Consider the following 20237-nt stretch of genomic DNA (forward strand, 5'->3'; position numbering starts at 1 on the left):
GAGAAATTCTCTCAAGGAGAAATTATCCATTTCGCCGTCAATATATGTGCAAGTGTGTGTTATGTGCGTGTATGTGTGTGTGTGTGAGTATGTGCGCTCAAGAAAATTCTAAAGATATTAAGATATCGATTGAAACACATTACTGTTGATATCAGTATGCGTATAATGTACGTAATGATGTAGCGTGGAAGCTAATATAAATTTAATGACATTACTCTGAATTAGATTGGAATCGATTTTTTCTTAATTAAAATTTTTCAATTTGCAAGTAATGGAAAATGTTTGCCTTCTCGAAAGAGATGGACTGGTATTACATAACGAACTCGTCTTGTTTGAGTTTGTTTATGAAGGGAGTTTTAGCCTCTCCCCCAGAGTTTTTAATTCCCGCTTGAAATATCAAGGTTTCGAGAAATGATGATCGGTCAAAAAATCTTATACAAATTGAAATTTTATTTCCCAAAAGATTCTGTTTTTTTTTTGTCTAATTTGTAAACGCCGACAAGTTTGATTTATATATCCCAATTTCTTAAATGTGCAATAGGATAAAATGTCATATTGGATATTTTTCACATACGACGCTATTGTTAATTTCTGTATAATGGCCTCGGGAACTCGAATGGGAACTCGACGTTTATATGGATGCAAATAAGACATTTAAAAATGACACGAGGATTCACGACGAAAACGAATATACGTACGTATATGCGTGTCGACGATTGGCAAAAAATCTCGCGTGACGCATATTGCGACGTTACATGATCGTGAGTAAAAACATTCGCGAGTTTCTAAGTAATTAATCGCAGGAAACGAGGAAAAATAACAGCGTTGCGGTCGGTGTTTTAGTGAAAAGCGAACTCATCGGCGTATTTTCGCTGTGCGCTAACACGAAGAAATGAAAACGTTTCTAATTTCGACGTGACCCGTAAGGAAGGACAGTTCGTCGCCGCTGTGTGTCGAACCGTCGACATGTCGTCGAATAATGATACGACGATCTAGCGTTGCAACAATTTTCTAATCTTCTAATTGATACAATTGATCCAATCGTGAGTAGTTATAAATGTCGGTCCTTTCATCGAGCCGCGAGAAATTAATTATACATATATATATATATATCTTCCGTTTATTTATATAATATTTCTGTTAAACGCTGCGACAAACTAGCGATTATTGTACCGGCGCGATTTCTCTTCAACTTTCCATGTGAGAGATCGCTTCCGGGGTGATTAAATTTCAAATTCAAAATTCCACCCGCTTGAAAAACAACATAGGTTTCTATTTACTACTTTTAAATCAAATACTAATTATTTCTTTAATATTTAACATTAAGCCTGTTCTTTTTTGCTGAACTTCTTGCACGATTCATCTTTCCTCTCTTTCTTTTCACGTTGGAGAGAAAAAGAGAAAAGACAAACTGTGTAAGAAGTTCAGCTAAAAAGAACAGGCCTGTTACTTGTTGGATATTAAAAGTTATCGATTCTATTTTGGGCGGTTTTTCTCCCGACACACATGTGTCTACGATATGGGAATACGGTTTTTACCTCGCTCTACTTTAGAACACGTTTTATCCCGAATTGTGCTGGATACCGTCGACGATCGGGACATTCGTTTTACGAACGATCGAATCTCGCGCCGGTTGTAACCCAAAATAGCGAATACCATGCAGCCTTATACCCGGCGTGGAACGGTTTCGTCGTGACTGGACCGTTATGATGCCGCAGTCGGCGATACCGCAGTTTGAGTGTGGTATCTTCATTAACGATTATCTGAAATATAATGCGACGATACTTTTATTCAACCGAATATCGTCATTGCAAGCTCAGAAAATATCAGTTCTAAAATATTGATACATATTATTGTTATAGAAATTGATGACGATCAAAAATTGAAATTATAAACCTGTTTTTAAAGTTATTTATTACGTGCACAGAAATAAAGGAAAGGGCAATTGTTAATTTTTATTTCAGAAAAGAAAATTATCTAAATAAATCTCCTTACGCAAGATATAGGCTTTGTATGTTTCTAATGTATTAAATTAAATTATTTGTACAATTATTGAAGCCATTTATACTTTTATTAGTTTTATTATATTTTGGCTTACGATCTATCCACTTTTGCGTTGAATAATGCCGACCTCTAGCGTTTTTCTCTTTAAATGTATCTTTCTCGTAATTTAAATTCCCACGATCTTCTTTCTTTATGTTCCCCTATCTCTTTTGGGACATGGGTATCAGTCTCTTTTATTCTCCCTCTTTCTTTATCTTCTTCTCCTTTTACTCTATTTCAATCTCCGGGGAGCTAGATTCACGAAGCTCGCCGCAATGCTCGTAATCACGAATTTTTCATCGGGGTCATCATACGCGATGCTGCGCACCCGTGGGTTTCTAGGGTCAATCAGCAGCCAACGGCGGCGACGGCGGTGGCAGCGCGGCGGTCCCGGGGACGTACGGAAGAGAGAGGAATACCGCTAAGCTCCTCGGCTCGTAGAACGACGACCTCGCGGAACTGGCCGGCGCGGTGTCTCGGGGCTCGCTCGTTCGCGGGCGCGGTAGCAGCTGCCGTCGCCGGCTCGTTTTCACAGCGCGTTCACGTGGTCTCTCGCTCTGCTATTCAGCCGGCCATCGTGCTATATACCGCGATCGCCGTAACTTCCGCAGTCCAGATCGCTTCATTCACAACGCGCGTCGGCGGATCAGCGCTGGCCGCTCGGAATTAAGAGATCGTCGTAGGAAAAGACGTCGAGAGATTCTCTGTTAGAGATCTATTAAAATCGCGCGCTTATTTTCCTTGCGATTGTATTATTTTATTTTTTTGTATGTATGATTTAAATTAAAATTATACACGATTTAAATATTAAATGAGTGGATTTGTATAAAGAGGCTTCCGTCAGTAGAACTTTCTTGAAGATCTGTTTTAAAATTTGACATACATATTTTATTATTTATTGTAAAGAAGGATTATGTCGTGAGATTTATACTGTAATATTAGTAATAGTTCTATAACTTGTTCTATAATTTAGTAATTGTTCTATAATTTGTTACATAAAATGGTATAGTACCAAGCGCGCAGACAGCTAAAGTTTTGTAGAACGCTTTGCGTCAAAGAGCAAAATTTCTTCATTAAAGAAATGTCGATATCTCTGCATTTGACATGTGGATTTAAATTTATCGCAAACTTTATCCGGGAAAGTTAATTTAAAGCGGCCTCAACTCATCTGTGAGAGAGGCAATTGAAAGTAAACTTTAGACTATTATCGAAGATAATATTTGCTTAACTAATTCTAAGTTGTAACCACTTAATTCTGACTGCACCTGTATCATTCGTGGCTTTGTCGTTAACAGATGGGAATTAAGTCTCATAGTATGCTAAACGAACGGATAGCCGCGAAATCGTAACGACAAAATTAAATATGGTGACTCGGGATCGATCTCTCCGCAGTAATATTACACAATAATGACGTGGCATTGAGGAACCAGATTCGGTTTGACCCAATAATATATTTCCAACAAATTTTGATCTACATTCGCGTGATCTACATTTGCGTCCATAATTTAATCATTGTTTTATCACTCATTACGACTGAACGATTATTTTAACCCGTTGACTAAAATCGCAAGTTGCATTATTGAAATGCAAATGGTTGTAGCATGAAAAAGTCTCTCTCTCCTCTTCTCTCCTCTCTCTTTTATAGAAATTTGTTTAATTAAAATTAAATTTAAAAAAGTTTGCGCAGAGCGTGTGCACGCTTAAATTTTAGTAATATATTTTATACATTTATATCTATTTTCTTAGGCATATAATAAGGAAAAGTTATTTATTTCTACAAAGTTTATTGAAATATAGAAAAAATAATAATGCAGAATAGCAGTATCTTTTTTTAGTGGTTAGACATTAAATCTTGAAAATAAACGCATTTTTAAGAATCTTCCAAATTTCAATTGTTTATTTCTAATTTTATAGTAATAATACGTTATGTTTATTCATATCTTATAAAAATTTAATTTGCTGTTCTCTTGGTTTCATATGATATCAAAGACAAAGACTCGCACTCGTTCGTGACAAATTTAATTTGACTTTAAAACACATATCGCACATTTTTTCTATATAAAATAATATTCCTTTTGATTCGAAATTAATTAGAGATCCAAAATTAATTAAATTGCATTTTATTTTATTACATATTTTATTGGCATAGTAATAATCATTAATTAAGAATTTGGAATATTTGATTGTATTGGAATTTGAATTATATTGATTGTACTTGATTGATTTGGAAAAATTTGATTGCCATTGCATTTGGTAATATCTGTTTCTCTAAAACAGATATTTGTAAAAATACACGCGATATACCATTGTGTCTCAAATCACGGGAATGACATGGCTTGCGGAAATTACGGAGTTTTAGGTAAAATTAGCATGATGTGGCTAAATGTAAATTAGTGACTGAAATAGAATTCAATTATTTGTCCGTATATAGTTTATAGATCGCCGGTAGATAGAGATTCGAAAATGATACCGCGGAATACCATCCAAATATATATCTTACGTATGTATAATCATTTGGAAAATAATTTATAATAAAAAGCCAAACTATCTTTATTTTATTTTTTAAATTTTATTCAACTTAAAATTTAATAATTTGATAATAAACTAATAACTCTAATAAAAAATAGACTATGTATTCGGAAAATAAATTATCACGTGTGGCATGTAATTTCGATCGAGCTTGACAACGCACTATCATTACTACGTCATCGACATGTGCGTCTCTAATCGTCTAATGACAGATGTGATAAAAAATATTTGAGGTTGAAATTAGTTGCACGCATTATAGGAGACGTAAAATAATAGAGACAAGTCTGCAGAACTTAGCACACTAATTTTTCTACTTATTTCTTAACATTATGCGAGATGTTACTTAATAACGAGTGAATTTTTATATTTAGCGAACAATGTCTTTTAAAAATTTGAACAGGATTTTTTAACATAAATTCTCTAAGGAATAAAAAAATTTTTTAAATTAAGTTGATTATAACTAATTTTTAAAAATTATTTTTTAAATTTATGAATACACAGTAAATTAGCTATTACATTGGAAAAATCTTGGTTTGACGTATGCACCTTTTTTACAAGACTGCCTGTCGAACGTAATATTAGTATAACTAACAATCTAATCTGTGACCGACAAACTTAATAACGCGTTTTCTGCATCATCCATCGCGAAAATATTTTCTGCCTCGTGGCAACCTTGACTGTGCCATGACCTCTTTATTTAATGCACTTCTCTGTCGAACGTCACGATGTTTCGCGATCCCTTCATCTCCCGATTACCTTTAGTTTATTTTTCCTCGTTTGACAAGTTTGCCGAGAGCTCTGCCAAGATTTTACGAACATGTCTGAGAACGATCATGATTTTATTAGCACTTCAAGGTTCTGCGAAATGAATGAAAATAACCTACAATATTAAATAATATTGTAAATTAAAAATATAAATAATGAAGCGATGATAAGAAATTAGCTTTCTTGGGATTACTTGTATTAAAATAGAACGCGATAATTACTTTCATCAAATGAGACTTAATTCTAAAGATTTGTAATTTGCATATAAATTTATTTACATTGAAATTAATTATTATTTAAATAAATGGTTATTTAACAAAGCTTTTCCTTAGTCCACTCCTTAATTATTGCTTACACTATTAAAGCTTTCTGTGCAGAAAATCGTAAATATGATTAAATTCAAAAATTTTGAGGACTAAACCTGTCTTTCTAATATGAGACTATTAATATCGATTGTAGTTTTTTGACAAGATGCATTTAAGAGTTGATCAAACGAGAGCTAATTGGGGTAAAAGGCGAAGAAACGAATAGTGCAAGGTAATGAAAAAAAAGTAGAGACGTCGAGAGCACGTGTAAGGACACTCGTTGTTTAAAATTTCAAGTTGGAGTATCGAACGGTTTATGGAGGTCGAGTACAGACGCGCTTTACACGTGTAACTCTTATCGCCGTGTGAAACAGTTTAAAATTGTTAGTGATCAATTATCGATATAATTTTATGAAATAGTAAAAATAGTATACGAAATAATAAAAATAATAATACTCGAATGTGTTAATATATGCCATATACATATTATAGGTTTTTAAATCTTTTTATTTTGTTCAATTTTACTTAAGGAGTTGATTAATAAATTATTATGTTTCCATTAAACAGAAAAATATTTTCTTGAGTCAGTTGTCATTTTCTATAATTATCTTAGATATTAGTTTATGTTGTTATGTAGATATTGTTTTATTAATTTTCTGTGCATTAAATATATTATAAAATTTATTATATATCGGTAACTCTATCATATTGTACATCTATATAGACGTTAATAATTTTTGCCGAGGCGGAAATCATAGGTGCGTTCGAGAATTTACGGGAGAGGTCAATGAGGGACCTTTAGTGTACCTCTGGTTTTTATCCTTTAATGACTTGCGTAGGACTGGCTGGTAAAACTAACATTCCTAATACTGTTCTTTGAGAATTTCCCGACAGCGACGTAAGGGTGGCTAGCCTGCTCTCCGGAGTATTACACGCTTTATTGGAAATACCGACCGTAATGAAATCGGGAGCTACGATATATATTCCACTCCAAATATTGAATGGCAGATTATAATTTGTGTGTGACCACAAGTACGTTTCCTTTGTCATCTTTTAATTTAGCTTTTTCATTGTTCTACCTTTTTATACATTGGATTTGTTCAGATTTATTGGTACACCGCAAGATCGAACCAAGAGAGGAAGAGAGAAAGAGAGAAAGAGAAACTAAATTTTATATTATAATTTTTATAACTTTCAATTTTCAATATTATAAAATATAAAAGTCGTATATTTTTGTGTGCCATAGAAAAACTGGATTACTAATTGTGAAGTTATGAAATATTTTTAAATCACTTTGTCATATATATTATCATTATTACTCCATAAATCATATCGCTATAAATTGATTGTTTTATTATTAACTTATTACGATTTTACCATCAGTGAGAGATTAGATCGAAATCTAAATTATACAAGATTATACACAATTTCAACTCCTACTTAACAAATTGCAGAGAAAATTCTTTTCGCAAGGATTCATTCGCGTGTCATCGGGATATTTGTCCGCAATAGCGATGTAGCAGTCTTTTTTAATCTATTTTTGAAGGCCAGTCGATTCTATATTATCTTCTTACATCCATTAGATAATGCCTCGCATTTATAACTGAGCGTATCAAATATATATATGTAAGTGCATCTGCGATCGCACATCCAGCGTTTCTCACACAGATAAAAACGCCCACGAGATCAGATTCGAGAGACTGGTCGAATATTCAAGAATCGTCAATAGATAATCATTCTGCGCAGACTGATTCGCCGAGCTTCCTTGAAGGTGTATCCCTCCGATCGATACGCATGTACGTACTATTAATAGGGAGACTTTCGCAATATCTAGTTTATCGCGTACTTTGCGTGTACCGTAAACGCCGCGCTAAAAACCTGTGTTCCGCGCAAATGCGTTACGGTGGCAATTCCTCTCTTGAACCTGCATTAGCATTGATGCACGCAGTATTATTTACGTAAATCGAAATGATACCGCAAGCAGCCACGTTAAATGGATCTTATGAATTCGTTGGCGCAGGCAACGAGTGAATATTCGCGTGTTCAATAAATGTAATGTACGTCCGAGATGGAATATACGGTTGAAGTCCAATGTAATAATGTTTCAGCTTTGTCATCGCGAGATATACGATAAAAGGACGTTACGAGATAAATCGAAAGATATAATCTTTCTATAATGTTTCTTTTAACAATTTCCTAAATGGAGTTTGATCGTTGAAGTTTACATATTTTTCATTACTTTTCTCGAACGAAGATATGATTATATATGATTCATATGCGTTTATTTTTTCATTAATCGTGTCTGATTTAATATTTAATAAAATGAGCTATCATTAGGGCAATTGACTTTAGCTCATTATTGTGTTATGTTAATTTAGAATTATTAGAGTATTCAATGATGACGATAAAGTCGAGAAGTTGTACTAATATCCAAAATACTCATTAGGAATAAGTCAACACCATTATGTTGACTTATTAATAAAGATTGCCAGTTATAGTAAAAAAAGTCTCATTACTGTTATTTATCCACTGACGAAGACAATTTCCTCACTGTTTAACATACAAGTATGTTCAACATAAAGTACATGAAAGTATATCAAAATAGTTAAATTAAGATTTTATCTCTTTATTTTTATCCAGAATAGGTAAATTTGAGATATAATTTTAATGAAACAAAAAAATAGCGAAACCAACCATTTAACTTTAATTCAGATTTAATTTTCAAACGTTTCACGATAGCGATTTGTATTCGAAAACATTTGCTAAGAAAGAGTCGGTATCAAATTTATTTATGGAAATGTTTCTTTTGTTTTTTTGCTTAGCGTATAAAATTTCTTGCGAGAATCTATCGAGTCATGGATTGTTTGGTAATTCCAAGCGAGGATACCTTGACTTTTTAATGCAAATTACTTGGCCCGGAGAATATTCTGTGACACATCGGGAGTGTTTTTCTCGATGTGATTTTTTTTTCTTTCTCTCGGGCGAAGATAATATACTGCCAATGTTTGCGCATAATCGGCCGATCCATTGCTTCCATAATGTCTGAATGTGAACGCGACGATGAAATCTCGTTTATCCGTTGTTTACAGTTGGAACATGTATAAATGTATAAAATAAATAAAACATTCTTTGAGATTTTTAGGTGTACGTAATGTTTTATACTTTCTACTTTTGGAAAAGATTTAAGATTGAATTGGATTTAACTTTCAAAATTGGATGATTGAAAATGAAATGGACCAGAACAAGGGGAGTTTCCTAAACTTTATACAGAATTTGTCTCTTTAGTAGTATTATTTTCTTATCATTTTGTTTGACACAAGATCCTGATTTCATTTGTAGCTGAATGTAAATTATGATATAAATTCTATAAATTAGAAATAGAGAATTATTGATAAGATGAGGGAATTTGAAACTTTTTTGGAAACTTTCATGCACTTAATATTTTTCATACAGATAACGATTATATTTTATTTCAATATATGAATGATATTTTAAAACCTATATGTAAAAAGTGCCATATATATATATATAATATTTGCACATTAATCTAATATAATATATTTAATAATTAAATTAATGATTTCATGGAGAGAGAGGCTTGAATTTCTCAATTAATGTCAGTTTCTACGAAAATGTTATAATTTTATTATTATATAGTATGTTATTATAACCCAAACGTGAAACTCGATATCGATCGATATCATTATCATTTTAACAAGTTTCCTGCAACGAGGAAATATGATGCTAATAAATGGAGAAACATACGATATCTCTCGATCATCAGTGACGACCGGATAATATTCTGAAGCCCTCTAGTAAGAATGCGAGCATGCGTGGTTCACTCGACGAAAGTAGAGGCCAGACATACATTTTTGCGAACTCTTGACAATGACTAATCGCCTCGCACCGCGCGATCGTATTCATTACATAAATTGAGTTTTTTTTCAGAGATAGGTTGTATACGAAAAATTATACTTGCGCAAACGCTGCACGGAGTTTGTTATTCTAATGATTTTAAACAGAAGAAGTTTAAATTAAACTTTCTCAAGCAAAAAAATTTCAAGAAATGATCAAATTTTTAATATTGAATTTGATATTATATAGCAAACGACGAAGGCACGAATATCGGAGATTGATACCTTTTATAAATATATAGATTTGGAGGATATTAATATTGATATTGCAGTGTTGTACTTTTCGAAAGTTAGATACAAAAGTAAAGTCAAATACTGCGGTTAAATACTCGCTCTCATCTCTGGTGATATTTATTCAACTATACGCTTGTACGATGTGCTTGTAAGAGATAAATCGATTATCGGTAACGTTTCTTTCGAGTAGGCTTGTTATTCAAATGAAGTGCAAATAGCTCGCTGACGCTCGAAATCGAGTAATTTTGGAGTAAAATTCTCTAATACACGTATTTTGATTAGATACGTGTATAAACGAGTTTTCGTTTAAGTGTCAAAAGTCTCATTACTTTAAGTCATACTTACTTCGTCAAATCAAGCTATATTTATGGAGAATTTTCCAATTTTTAGAAATTATCTATTCAATTTGCTATACATATATACATTTTTTAATATGTAGAAAATGTACGAACATTTTTTTTAATTTTTTGTTACAAACATCACTTTTATAATTTTGATATTTGGTATAGACATTTACTTAACAGCGTGAAAAATAAAATTTTTCTCACATATTTCCCAGTAATATAAATTGCGCTATCGTAAATAAATTGGCGTTGCATTCGTCTCTATTAGAAAACGCGTTTTGAACGATGTGTCACGTGTGCATAATTTTCTGTACAATAGGCGTTAAAGCTCGTATCTCTGAGAAATCGGCCGACAGTTCAATGGCGTTGAAACGCATAAATATGCAAACGCATTCGTCGTCAAGGAAATGTATGCAGCAGCATCTACGTATTTGCTGCATTCCCGACAACTCGCGTGATGTCGAAATGAAGTGTCTTTCTCTGTCTCATTATCTCGACTCATCACGATCATTTATCTGACACCGAGGATTATTTTAAAGATTATACGAATACGAAAAAACGTTTACCTATCGATGTTTACTCGATCTTTAATAACACGACCAAATCCAAAGTATCATCTACACTGAAAAAAAAAAAATACTTAGATCCAAGAAAATATTTTTTCACATAGTACCAATGGTTTATTTACTTAATATAATCACATATTTATTTAGAATTAGATATTTTTACTTAATTTATTTTATTTTATTTATTATTAAGTAAATTATATTATATTATATTAAGTAAATAAGTCATTGATACTATGTGAAAAAATATTTTCTTGGCTCTAAGTATTTTTTTTCAGTGTATGTTGTTGGCAATAATCCGGTAAATTGATTGAATTATTGATGACCATTATTAATTATTTATTCCATTATATATATATCACTTAAATATGATTCAATTATTTTTATCACTTATTAAAGTAAAAATTATAGGTTTGTACGTAATTATATGGTTTCAAAGAGTTCCTCAATTTAAATGTTTACTCTGTTTCTAACAGTATTATTTAATTGGATATCATTATCGTAATCTGTTTGCGTCCGTGTTGGATTGCTCCGTAAATCGATTTTCTAGAAACATTTCCATTTGTCGCATCGAGTTACGCAGTGTCCTGGCACAGGACGTAACTTTTAGACACTTCATCCGGAGTTTACGGCAGAACTTTGTACAATTGTCATGTTCGCGTGACGTCTTTTTACGGCCTTCAAGAAAGAACTTTGCGCAATCGGAGAACACCTGGCGCATCTCAATAATGCAGGACACCGCGACACTAGGCGTTGGTGAGCATCGCTTTATTGATATCGCGAATCAAAGGGAGAGAGAGTGAGCCTCTAATCAAATTCCGTGTTATGTCCGTGACTGCGTGGTATAAGATAATAATAGTCACAACTGCGTGCACTTTCCGGAGAACGGCACGTCGTCGACATCGCGCATGTATCTTGTGCCATTACGCTAAAGTAGCCGGCTATCAATCGCGCATCTCATTGCGACTTGAGAGATTAATAAATCAATTAATTTCGTGGATGTTTGCTTTCGATTGGTGTAGGTATAGGCGAGCTTCTATGTGTACAGCTATTATTCCTGCAGCGTAAAATTTATTTGTAATTTTAATATTAATTGCTTTAATCTGTATCTCTATATTTTTGTATACTTTTTACATTTTTACTTTTAACTTTCTATGTTTATATACATATATATACATAAACAGTAAAGATGTAAAAATATAAATATATAAAAAAATTATAGATATAATTTTTCTATTGAAAATTATATGTATAAAAAATATATTATATTTTTCAACGTGTACATTTACTTCACTGTATTCAAGTGATTATTATTATAGCACGGTTTAACGAGAGTAATGGCCTTCATCGGCTTCGCTATTGCTGGTATTCGATTTTAGACTGTAGAGACTTGAAAACGCATCAATAACGTTACGATTCTCCTTCCTCTTGCTGCCTCTTATTGATGTGCAGCACAGAGAGAAAGAGCGTTCAGCGTTTCGATCTTTTGGGAGATTGCCAGAGAATCTCGACCTGACGACGAGAGCGCATAATTCTTTTCTAGTCCGGAGGCACCAGCGCTTAATGACGAAATATTTTGCGCTTCCTCTCGGTTCAGCGAAGTGTTGCGTTGCTCGGGAAACTCGAGCGTGTGTTTCCGCATGCATCAATTTGCCGGGATAATGATATTTATTTAAACATCCGAAGTGACGCAAACTGGTGTGAAGTTTCATCCTTCTTTTTCGCTTTACGTAATCGTAATTGTAATATTCTTTGCTACTTCCTCATTACGCATATAAAGGATAATACGTTTCATACATAGATCATTTTTCTATATGTATATTGCACAACAGCGTATAATTTACATATGTACTTGCATAATTTACAAATATTGTACGGAACAGTTTTGATTTTTTTAAAATAATTACTTTATTTTAAAGTTTAAAGCATTAACTTTGATATCGTTTAAATGCAACGTCATAAAATGCTCTCTCGATATTATATAAATTAATTTCTTCCAACATCTTATGCACAATATTACTGATATAATAATGATATTTATATACGCACAAATTTTCAAGGTAGCAGTGGGTTTTTAATTTTTTTATAATTGCGCATCATCTAGCTTAACGCTATGCCATTAATAATTGTGAGCGATTACGTTATCGTTAAATTTCGATCTATTTTAGCGTCAATTTCCGTCCTCGCGTACTCATTAACGTACGCGATATTCGATCCATGCGGTGCGCCTTCGTAGACCTCGTATAACTCAAGTACAAGTATCCTAGAGCGCGAACTATAGATCCCGTATTACGTAGCCAGGTGTACATCGCGGATTTGTCAATTATGAAGAAGGTCGTGGGGGTCGGTCGCGACGGGTAAGAAACTACAAACGTGTCTAACCGCGATCAGTCTGATATCCCGGCTGGCCCGTGGAGTACTGGACTCGCGGCACTCGCGCTCGTTTTCCCAATCAACCCCCCTGAACTCTCATCACTTCTCGTACTCGGTTTCGCAATCTTTCCGTCCATTCTCATCGACTTCCCGATTCCTCTAAACTCTCTCCTTCACGACGAGAGAATCGGACCGCTGGATCGGTACCGATCGCTCTCGCGAGGCGCGGGATACGGACGAGTTCTTCTCTCTCCACGAAGAAAATCGCCGCTTCGAGATGGGCATCATCTTCCTCGCGAGGCTGGCCGTGCGATCGATGGGCGCCAAGTGGCGGCATTCGAAGAGAGGGATCTTCAGGAAGTACCGATACCAACGCGGTTTCTATTGAACGGTGTCTCCGCGTGTTGCATTGCTCCCGCGCTCGCGGTCGTTCCGTTTCGCGGCGTGTGAGAGTCGGCGGGGCCCCTCTTTTTCCGCGCTCGCGCTCGGTTCGCGCTTCTCGCCTCATTGTGCATCGGCCGCGGTCACGGCGAGCCGCCGCGCTTGTTAAAGGCAACCGGGCTCGTTGAACCCGTGCGGTGACTGGTGAGGTGTGGTTATTCTCGCGGCGGCGAAGAGCGGACCGAAACTGGTTCGTTAGTCACCGCGCCACGTCTTTTCGCCCCGTTTAACTTCATCCCGTCCCGACGACTTCCCTTTTTTTTCTCCTTTTCTCTTCGATTTTCTCGCGCCCGATCTCGTTTCTGCCCGGTGTCTTCGTCCTCTTCTCGCCTCACGTCCGTCGAACTTGGCGAGCGACCAACTCGTCTAAACTCGACTCGCGGTAATATTAGTCGCTACTGTTTCCCTTCCGTTTTCACGTATTAATCGCTACCCACCACTCGGGCTATTTCCACGCTCTGTCATTACCCAACTCGAGCGATAAGCCGGATAAAAGCTGCAGATAAAATTGCTCCCGCTATCACGTCGCGCGAGCAGGCCTTGTGTGATGGCGGGGTACAAGCTACCGTCCGTTCGAAGGAAATTCGCCAACCGTGTAACCAAATATATCGATGAATCATCCTGTCGACGTCCGTGTGACTTTCGATAACAATTTTTACCGGGAATCACTTTGGACATCTGCCGATGTCTGTCTGATAAACCACGCAGATCGATCGCAGAGCTCACGTCGATTGCCGATCGACTGGTAACCGGCGTTGAAGCTTACCTTTAAACACAAGGCGCGATAGCTTTTTTGTCGGACAGGGGGAATCTGCCTCACAGATTATTATCCCGGCGATAATATAACAATAACATTTCGTAACGTTGTATTCACGATGATGGAGTTCGAAACCCGAGCGCTGATCAACCTTTGCCTCTCGTCTCGCCCACTCATCACCAGGGCAAGGTACGTGATTTGTGACACTGAAAGTGATAAGCTCTTGAGTAAATAATGCCATCTGTTTTTTTATCCAAATTGAAGATGAAGATGATACGGAGACTCTTGAATTTTTTAATTTAAGAAAAGATTACTTGTAACCGATTGCGGACGAACAATAGAAGAAACCCCATTTAGGATTGTAAATTATTGTAAATGTTATAGTTGACACTATATTACTGTGTGTGTGTGTGTATAGTCGTAGTAACAAAATTGATATATCTTTATCAGCGGACACGTGTAATTTTTTATTAAATTATTCCTCGATATCAGAATTGATTTATTAATCTTTCTCTGGTGGATTTGACGCACACGATACATTTTTATTTTATATTTTTAGCAAAATCCAGCTAACGAAGCTAATGAAGCTAATAACTACGTAAAAGCAATATTATTTTTTGATTTTTAGATCATCTGCATTAAATACTATATTTATTTCGGAAATAACGTTATTATAAATTGTGTAAATTATTGTATAAATTATGTAAATTATTTCGATAAAATGTTAGTTGCACTTATTATTTTACAAAACTGATTCACTGGAGCAACCGATATATTTCCACTCTAACTTTTCAGGAAGAAAAAAAATGAACAATTAACAATTAACTCTCCGGGAAAGTTACAATTTTGCATTTATAATATTTTTCATATAAGTGTTATCGACATAGTGTTATTTCTGTAAGATTTATGAACGATCAAGGGTAAAAAACGAGCACAGCAGATATAAAATAGGGAATGAAAGGTTCCACAAATTGCAGCGCCAGCCCTCCCTCTTCCAAGTCTCATTTTTCTCAAATCGCCATCTTTCGTCTTGTTCGCAGGTCTGCGGGGTCCATAGGCGCGCGCTCAGCACCCAGCACGCCCGTGCAAGCTGCTCCCGATGCACCGCAAGCCGGGGGCCAACAATCGATCAGCGGGTCCCAACTCACCGTGGCCGGCGCTAGCTATCCTCCGCCTCCGAGGAGCCCCAGTCACGCGGCCTTGAAATGTAACGACAGGTGAGGCTCCCCGCTCTGTCGTAAAGATTGCTCGACGCTGCTGCGCTTGCTATAACACGGATTTATGGCCGTAAACCTGATGCGAGCCGCGTTTCTTATTCATATTGTCTTAAGATTGGCATGTATGCACGTTATATATATTACAGGTTTCTATAAACAAATCTAAAAAACTAAAAAATAGGGAGAAAATTTAGTCAAAATTATAGATATTTATTTTAGGCGAAAAGATTGTAAATACGACATATAAATTATGTATTATAGGTTTCAATATTTAATTTATTTTTAAATATTAAAATATCTCATTAAAAAAAATTTTTTTTAAAAGAGCGACAACTTTGTAATTATGTCCTCGGGGCGGCATGCAAAAAAACGCTCTCCTTTTGCCTTTGATCCTTGAGTAATATTTTGCTCGCGACACGTGAAAATAATGAACGATGAATAATTTTGCATATATCTGCATGAGCATTTTATTAGCGTTATTGATATCGTTATTATTTTCAACTTTGCTTCCGCAAGTCAGATGATTCGCGCGTGAAATCGTTATCGGTTCTTAGAAATTATCAACGGGCAAAACGACGATGATAATGTCACACCTGCACAGAAATTGCAGAGAAACGCAGATGGCAGGGTGGAAGGAAGAGGGGGATTGTGTGATAAAAAGCGTATAAAGTCTTGACTTTATACGCTTTCGTGATAAGACGATCTAATTAATTTATCTGTCGGTATATGTTGGGAAATACGTTTCTATATACGAGATAGCTGACACATCACAATTATCGAACGCCGCTATTAACTACATTTATTTATGATCTCCAAATATTATTACGGTACACTTGCCATAATAATGTTGGCGAAGTCAGACTACTTTTTTGTCGGCGTAACTTAAACAGACGACTCGTAAAGGAAGTAATTTTAGAAATACATGCAATTAATCAAAGAAAAAATTCTTTTTTTATTACTTTTATTTATTATTTTATTATTTATTTGTTATTAAGCTTTTAAATTTCGAATGCACCCGAGCGAATTATTCTATTACAAGTTAAATAATTTATTAAAGAGTAATACACGCGAGGAAATTGACGATTGCAAAAAGTTCTTTTTTCCTCACACACGAGAAGTATCTTCAATTAGAGTAGATTGCGTATTAATGAGACAAATCATATTTAGAAAATAATAACAAGTTCAAGTGTGTTTTGAATCATACGTTATTTTGAGCGTTCAATTACGTAACGTATTTTGCTTTTTTACGATACGTACTTATATGGACCGATAAAATATATTAATTCTAGTAGATAAGCTGAGACTTGCAAAACTAGACTTCCGTCCTTCAAAGGTTAAAAAACCGAGCGACTTGCGAGGCAGGGCGCCGATATAGGCCGATATATTTTCATCGCATGCTTAACGCTAAATGGCCGCGGGGTTAGACAGCACTTGTGGCGTTAAATCACATCGAGAATAGAATTGTGTTTTGAAACAGTTCAATCGTACGGGAATGTTTTGCGGCCATTCTTACAATAGCCGCTCCATGCGTGCCGTCCGTAAACGGTTATTACGGTACAAAGCGTGACGTCGCGCGTATTATCTGGGCGAAATTGCCTTTTGTGCACTAAACCGTCTCGATACAAGATGTAAGTATCTCGTTGTTCGATCGTCGACAACATTTTCGCAGCCCTTCCCGAAACAAAATTAAAAGAATCTTTGTTTTCGACGAGTAACAAGGTCTTCACTCGGTCTTCGTGGAAAATTTAAAAAATTTTTTTATACAAGCGTGATATTTTTTTGTAACAGCCTTTACACCATTAAAAGTGATTTATACGGTTTCTTTGAGTGTTATCAAGTCCAGCTCGACTCGAAACTTTTTAATTAAAGAGATCTGCGCATCCACTTTTTTTCTAGAGATATCTTAACTCTGGCGAGAGGCATGGAGAGAGAGAGGCAGATATTACACGATAAATATGTGTGTGTGTGTGTTTACGATCCTTTTTTACGTCAAGTCCTTATTAATATTCATCTATCCAAAGCACTATATACAAACCATGTTCTTATAAAAACTAAATGTATATTCTTCATGTACATTCATCCTGTAGAAGTAATCGTTTCACTAATAAAAAAAAAAAAGGGGATTAACAGAGGTCAGTTCTGACAGCTGCCCGGTGGAGATTAGAATCGTTCTGTATACAACGACAACATATGGACTGTATCGCGAAAGATAATCCCAAGCAAAAAAGCGTGCGCGAACAGTGACAAGAAGAAGACTCGTGATACGTCACGAGCCTTATCGAACGGACGTGATGTGCAATATCGGAAGAAAAGTATTCTTTTCGTTCGTTTCCTGCCCCGCCTCGTGAACGCTTTCGCGGAATTATATACCGAATCGCGAGACTCGTGCCTGGTGCCTCTGTCGATATATTACGGCCTTTGATTGGGCTTTCGCGAATTTTATCGCACTCGAAATTTTTATCTGTCATTTTTATCTTGTCGCTCATTATCATTGAACCCGCTTATTGCATACTTCAGTTATCGTCAGGTGATTTTTTTTTTTTTCATTTTGGTTCCGGCCAGCCTCTTAATCGAGCGAGATGGCACAACGGCCGCTCCAGACAGTCTCCCACGTGTTATCATCGTCGCCGGCAGCGGATTGTTAAGCCACGGATCGTACACCAGTTACGCGTTACGCCGCACGACGGCCGGACGTCTTCACGTGCGAAAATCGCGGCGATACGCGACGCGATCGCCGAGATGAGTATCGGCGCGGTCGGTGAATCATATCGGGTCATTCGATTTTTTTTTTTCAAATTTTTGCAATGCGGCACTTTAACGAAAAGAAATAAAAATCTGATCGATTATAACTAATTTTTATCGTAATAACAAAGAAAAGTAAGAGGAGGAATAATTAATTGTTTTACATTCTCTATATCTTTAGTATTATCTGAACTCGAGTGCTCGAATTCAGGAATAATATGTGATTTTAGGCAGGTATTATATGAAGGTATAAATTTTTAATTATTAACTTTATTTTGAATATTATTTTAATTATTAATTTCAAATATTTTTATTGATTAAATTGGCGGAAGGTAAATTGAGTTTTTGAATTTCAAGTCTATTTTTCATAGCAAGAAATGTAGGTTTTGATGACGGTAAACAATATATTTAACATTTAGTACATATTAATTAATTAATTAAATTAATATATTTAATATTTTATTTATAATTATAATATTAATGTTTAATATTTTATATATTTAATATTTTCTTCAACGTTTGGAGAAGAAACAATAATTTGAACAGAAAATAATCTCCGTTTATCCAATAAAAAGTTGTTTTTTTTCTATATGGAACAGCTGTACAAAGTTTCACGTATTTATTTTATCTAAATTATTTTATCTATTTCGCTTGTGTTGGAACTTTTCAGAGGTGAAGGTTTTCGTATTTTTTTGCGATACGTGAGTTTTGTCACCGTTCAGCATGGAACTGTGATCGAGAGCGATCCGTTGTACGAACTGTAGACCGGCAAAAGTGCACGCATGAGATTGTTTCAATTTTTGAAACGTGAAAAACAAGGAAATTCGACAAAAAATTCCACGATGGGAACTCGGGTGGAGATGTGGGGCAACGATTTGTGGAGTATCTCCGTTATGGGGAAAAGAAACAGGACGATCTCCGAAAAGACCAAATCCAACAAGTTAGCAATGTTTATTTTTTTTTTCGTTTGCTTATTTGTTCGTAATACAGACTTCAATAAAATCAGAGATAAGACGTAGAAGTACTACAATTTTACTTCTTAAGTCTGTAATAAAGTTGAGGATAAGATACAATATAAGTGATAAAAGAATTACACGAATAATCCCTTATTTCCTTGAGCGGAAATCCAAATCGAAAAACTTCCCTTCGTTTTAATTTATAATTCGGGGCGCTAAATGTCTCGATGCTTCTGAAGCGTCAAATTAAATTGAAGATAAAGTTAATTGCAGATTAATCTGAAAGCGAAGTGTCTTAAGCCTCCAAAGTTCGTCGCAATTAATTATCGCATTTAATTATCGTCGAGGAAAGACTTTTAATCTCTCCAAACGTTCTGCGTGTTGCACGGCCATACTGGCGACATACAAAAAACGAGTTGTGCAACACGTTAAAATGATGCAAACAGCATCGTCCGGCTATGTTTCGATAATACATTAAAAAGATAACCCTTGCAACCGTTCACACACAGGTTATCGTCTTGTCCCCTAGAGAAGATCAGCGACCGTTCAAACGCTTGATATCCTTTTCCGGACTTGCATCCGGAATGTCGCAGGAAATAATAATATCTAATTATTGTTTGCAACGTGCATATTAAATTCGGATACGTAAGCGAGACACCAACGCACAGTCTCCTCTTACCTGATAGTAATCTTTGAAATAGTAAGGTAATTCAACGACGTAAAACGAAATACAATAGCGTCGGGAAAAAAGGGAAAGGTTTCAATTGACCTTTTAAAGCCGCAGAAATTTCACGCGCGAACAAATTGTCTGATTTTATTTTATAAAAATGTACGTCAGAGAAACGTATCTGGATTATGGATATTATATTACTGTTTCTACGATAATTATTATCTTTATGATTATAAATACCATCACATTTATAATGATAATTATTATTACATATACAATTTTTATTTTTATGATTTTGCTCAGTATTCAATCATATTATTTTTTTACAACCAAGTAATTATCATAATGTTATTATTCAATGAGGTGTTCTTGGTGCAATTT

At 35.2% G+C, this 20237-nt stretch overlaps 1 protein-coding gene across 4 annotated transcripts in view; it reads left to right on the forward strand.

The window, feature by feature from the left end:
- The window catches only part of LOC112452030 (GRAM domain-containing protein 2B-like), a 53224-nt gene that overhangs the window by 28219 nt on the left and 4768 nt on the right, over positions 1-20237 (forward strand). For all 4 annotated transcript variants that reach the window (XM_025012019.1, XM_025012018.1, XM_025012021.1 and 1 more), the window contains one exon: positions 15312-15488. In XM_025012019.1, the coding sequence (XP_024867787.1) occupies positions 15312-15488 (177 nt within the window). The remainder of the gene's footprint in view (positions 1-15311; positions 15489-20237) is intronic.

This window comes from Temnothorax curvispinosus, unplaced genomic scaffold, assembly GCF_003070985.1.
Source record: "Temnothorax curvispinosus isolate PA1 unplaced genomic scaffold, ASM307098v1 QBEX01002880.1, whole genome shotgun sequence".
Taxonomy (NCBI): Eukaryota; Metazoa; Arthropoda; class Insecta; order Hymenoptera; family Formicidae; genus Temnothorax; species Temnothorax curvispinosus.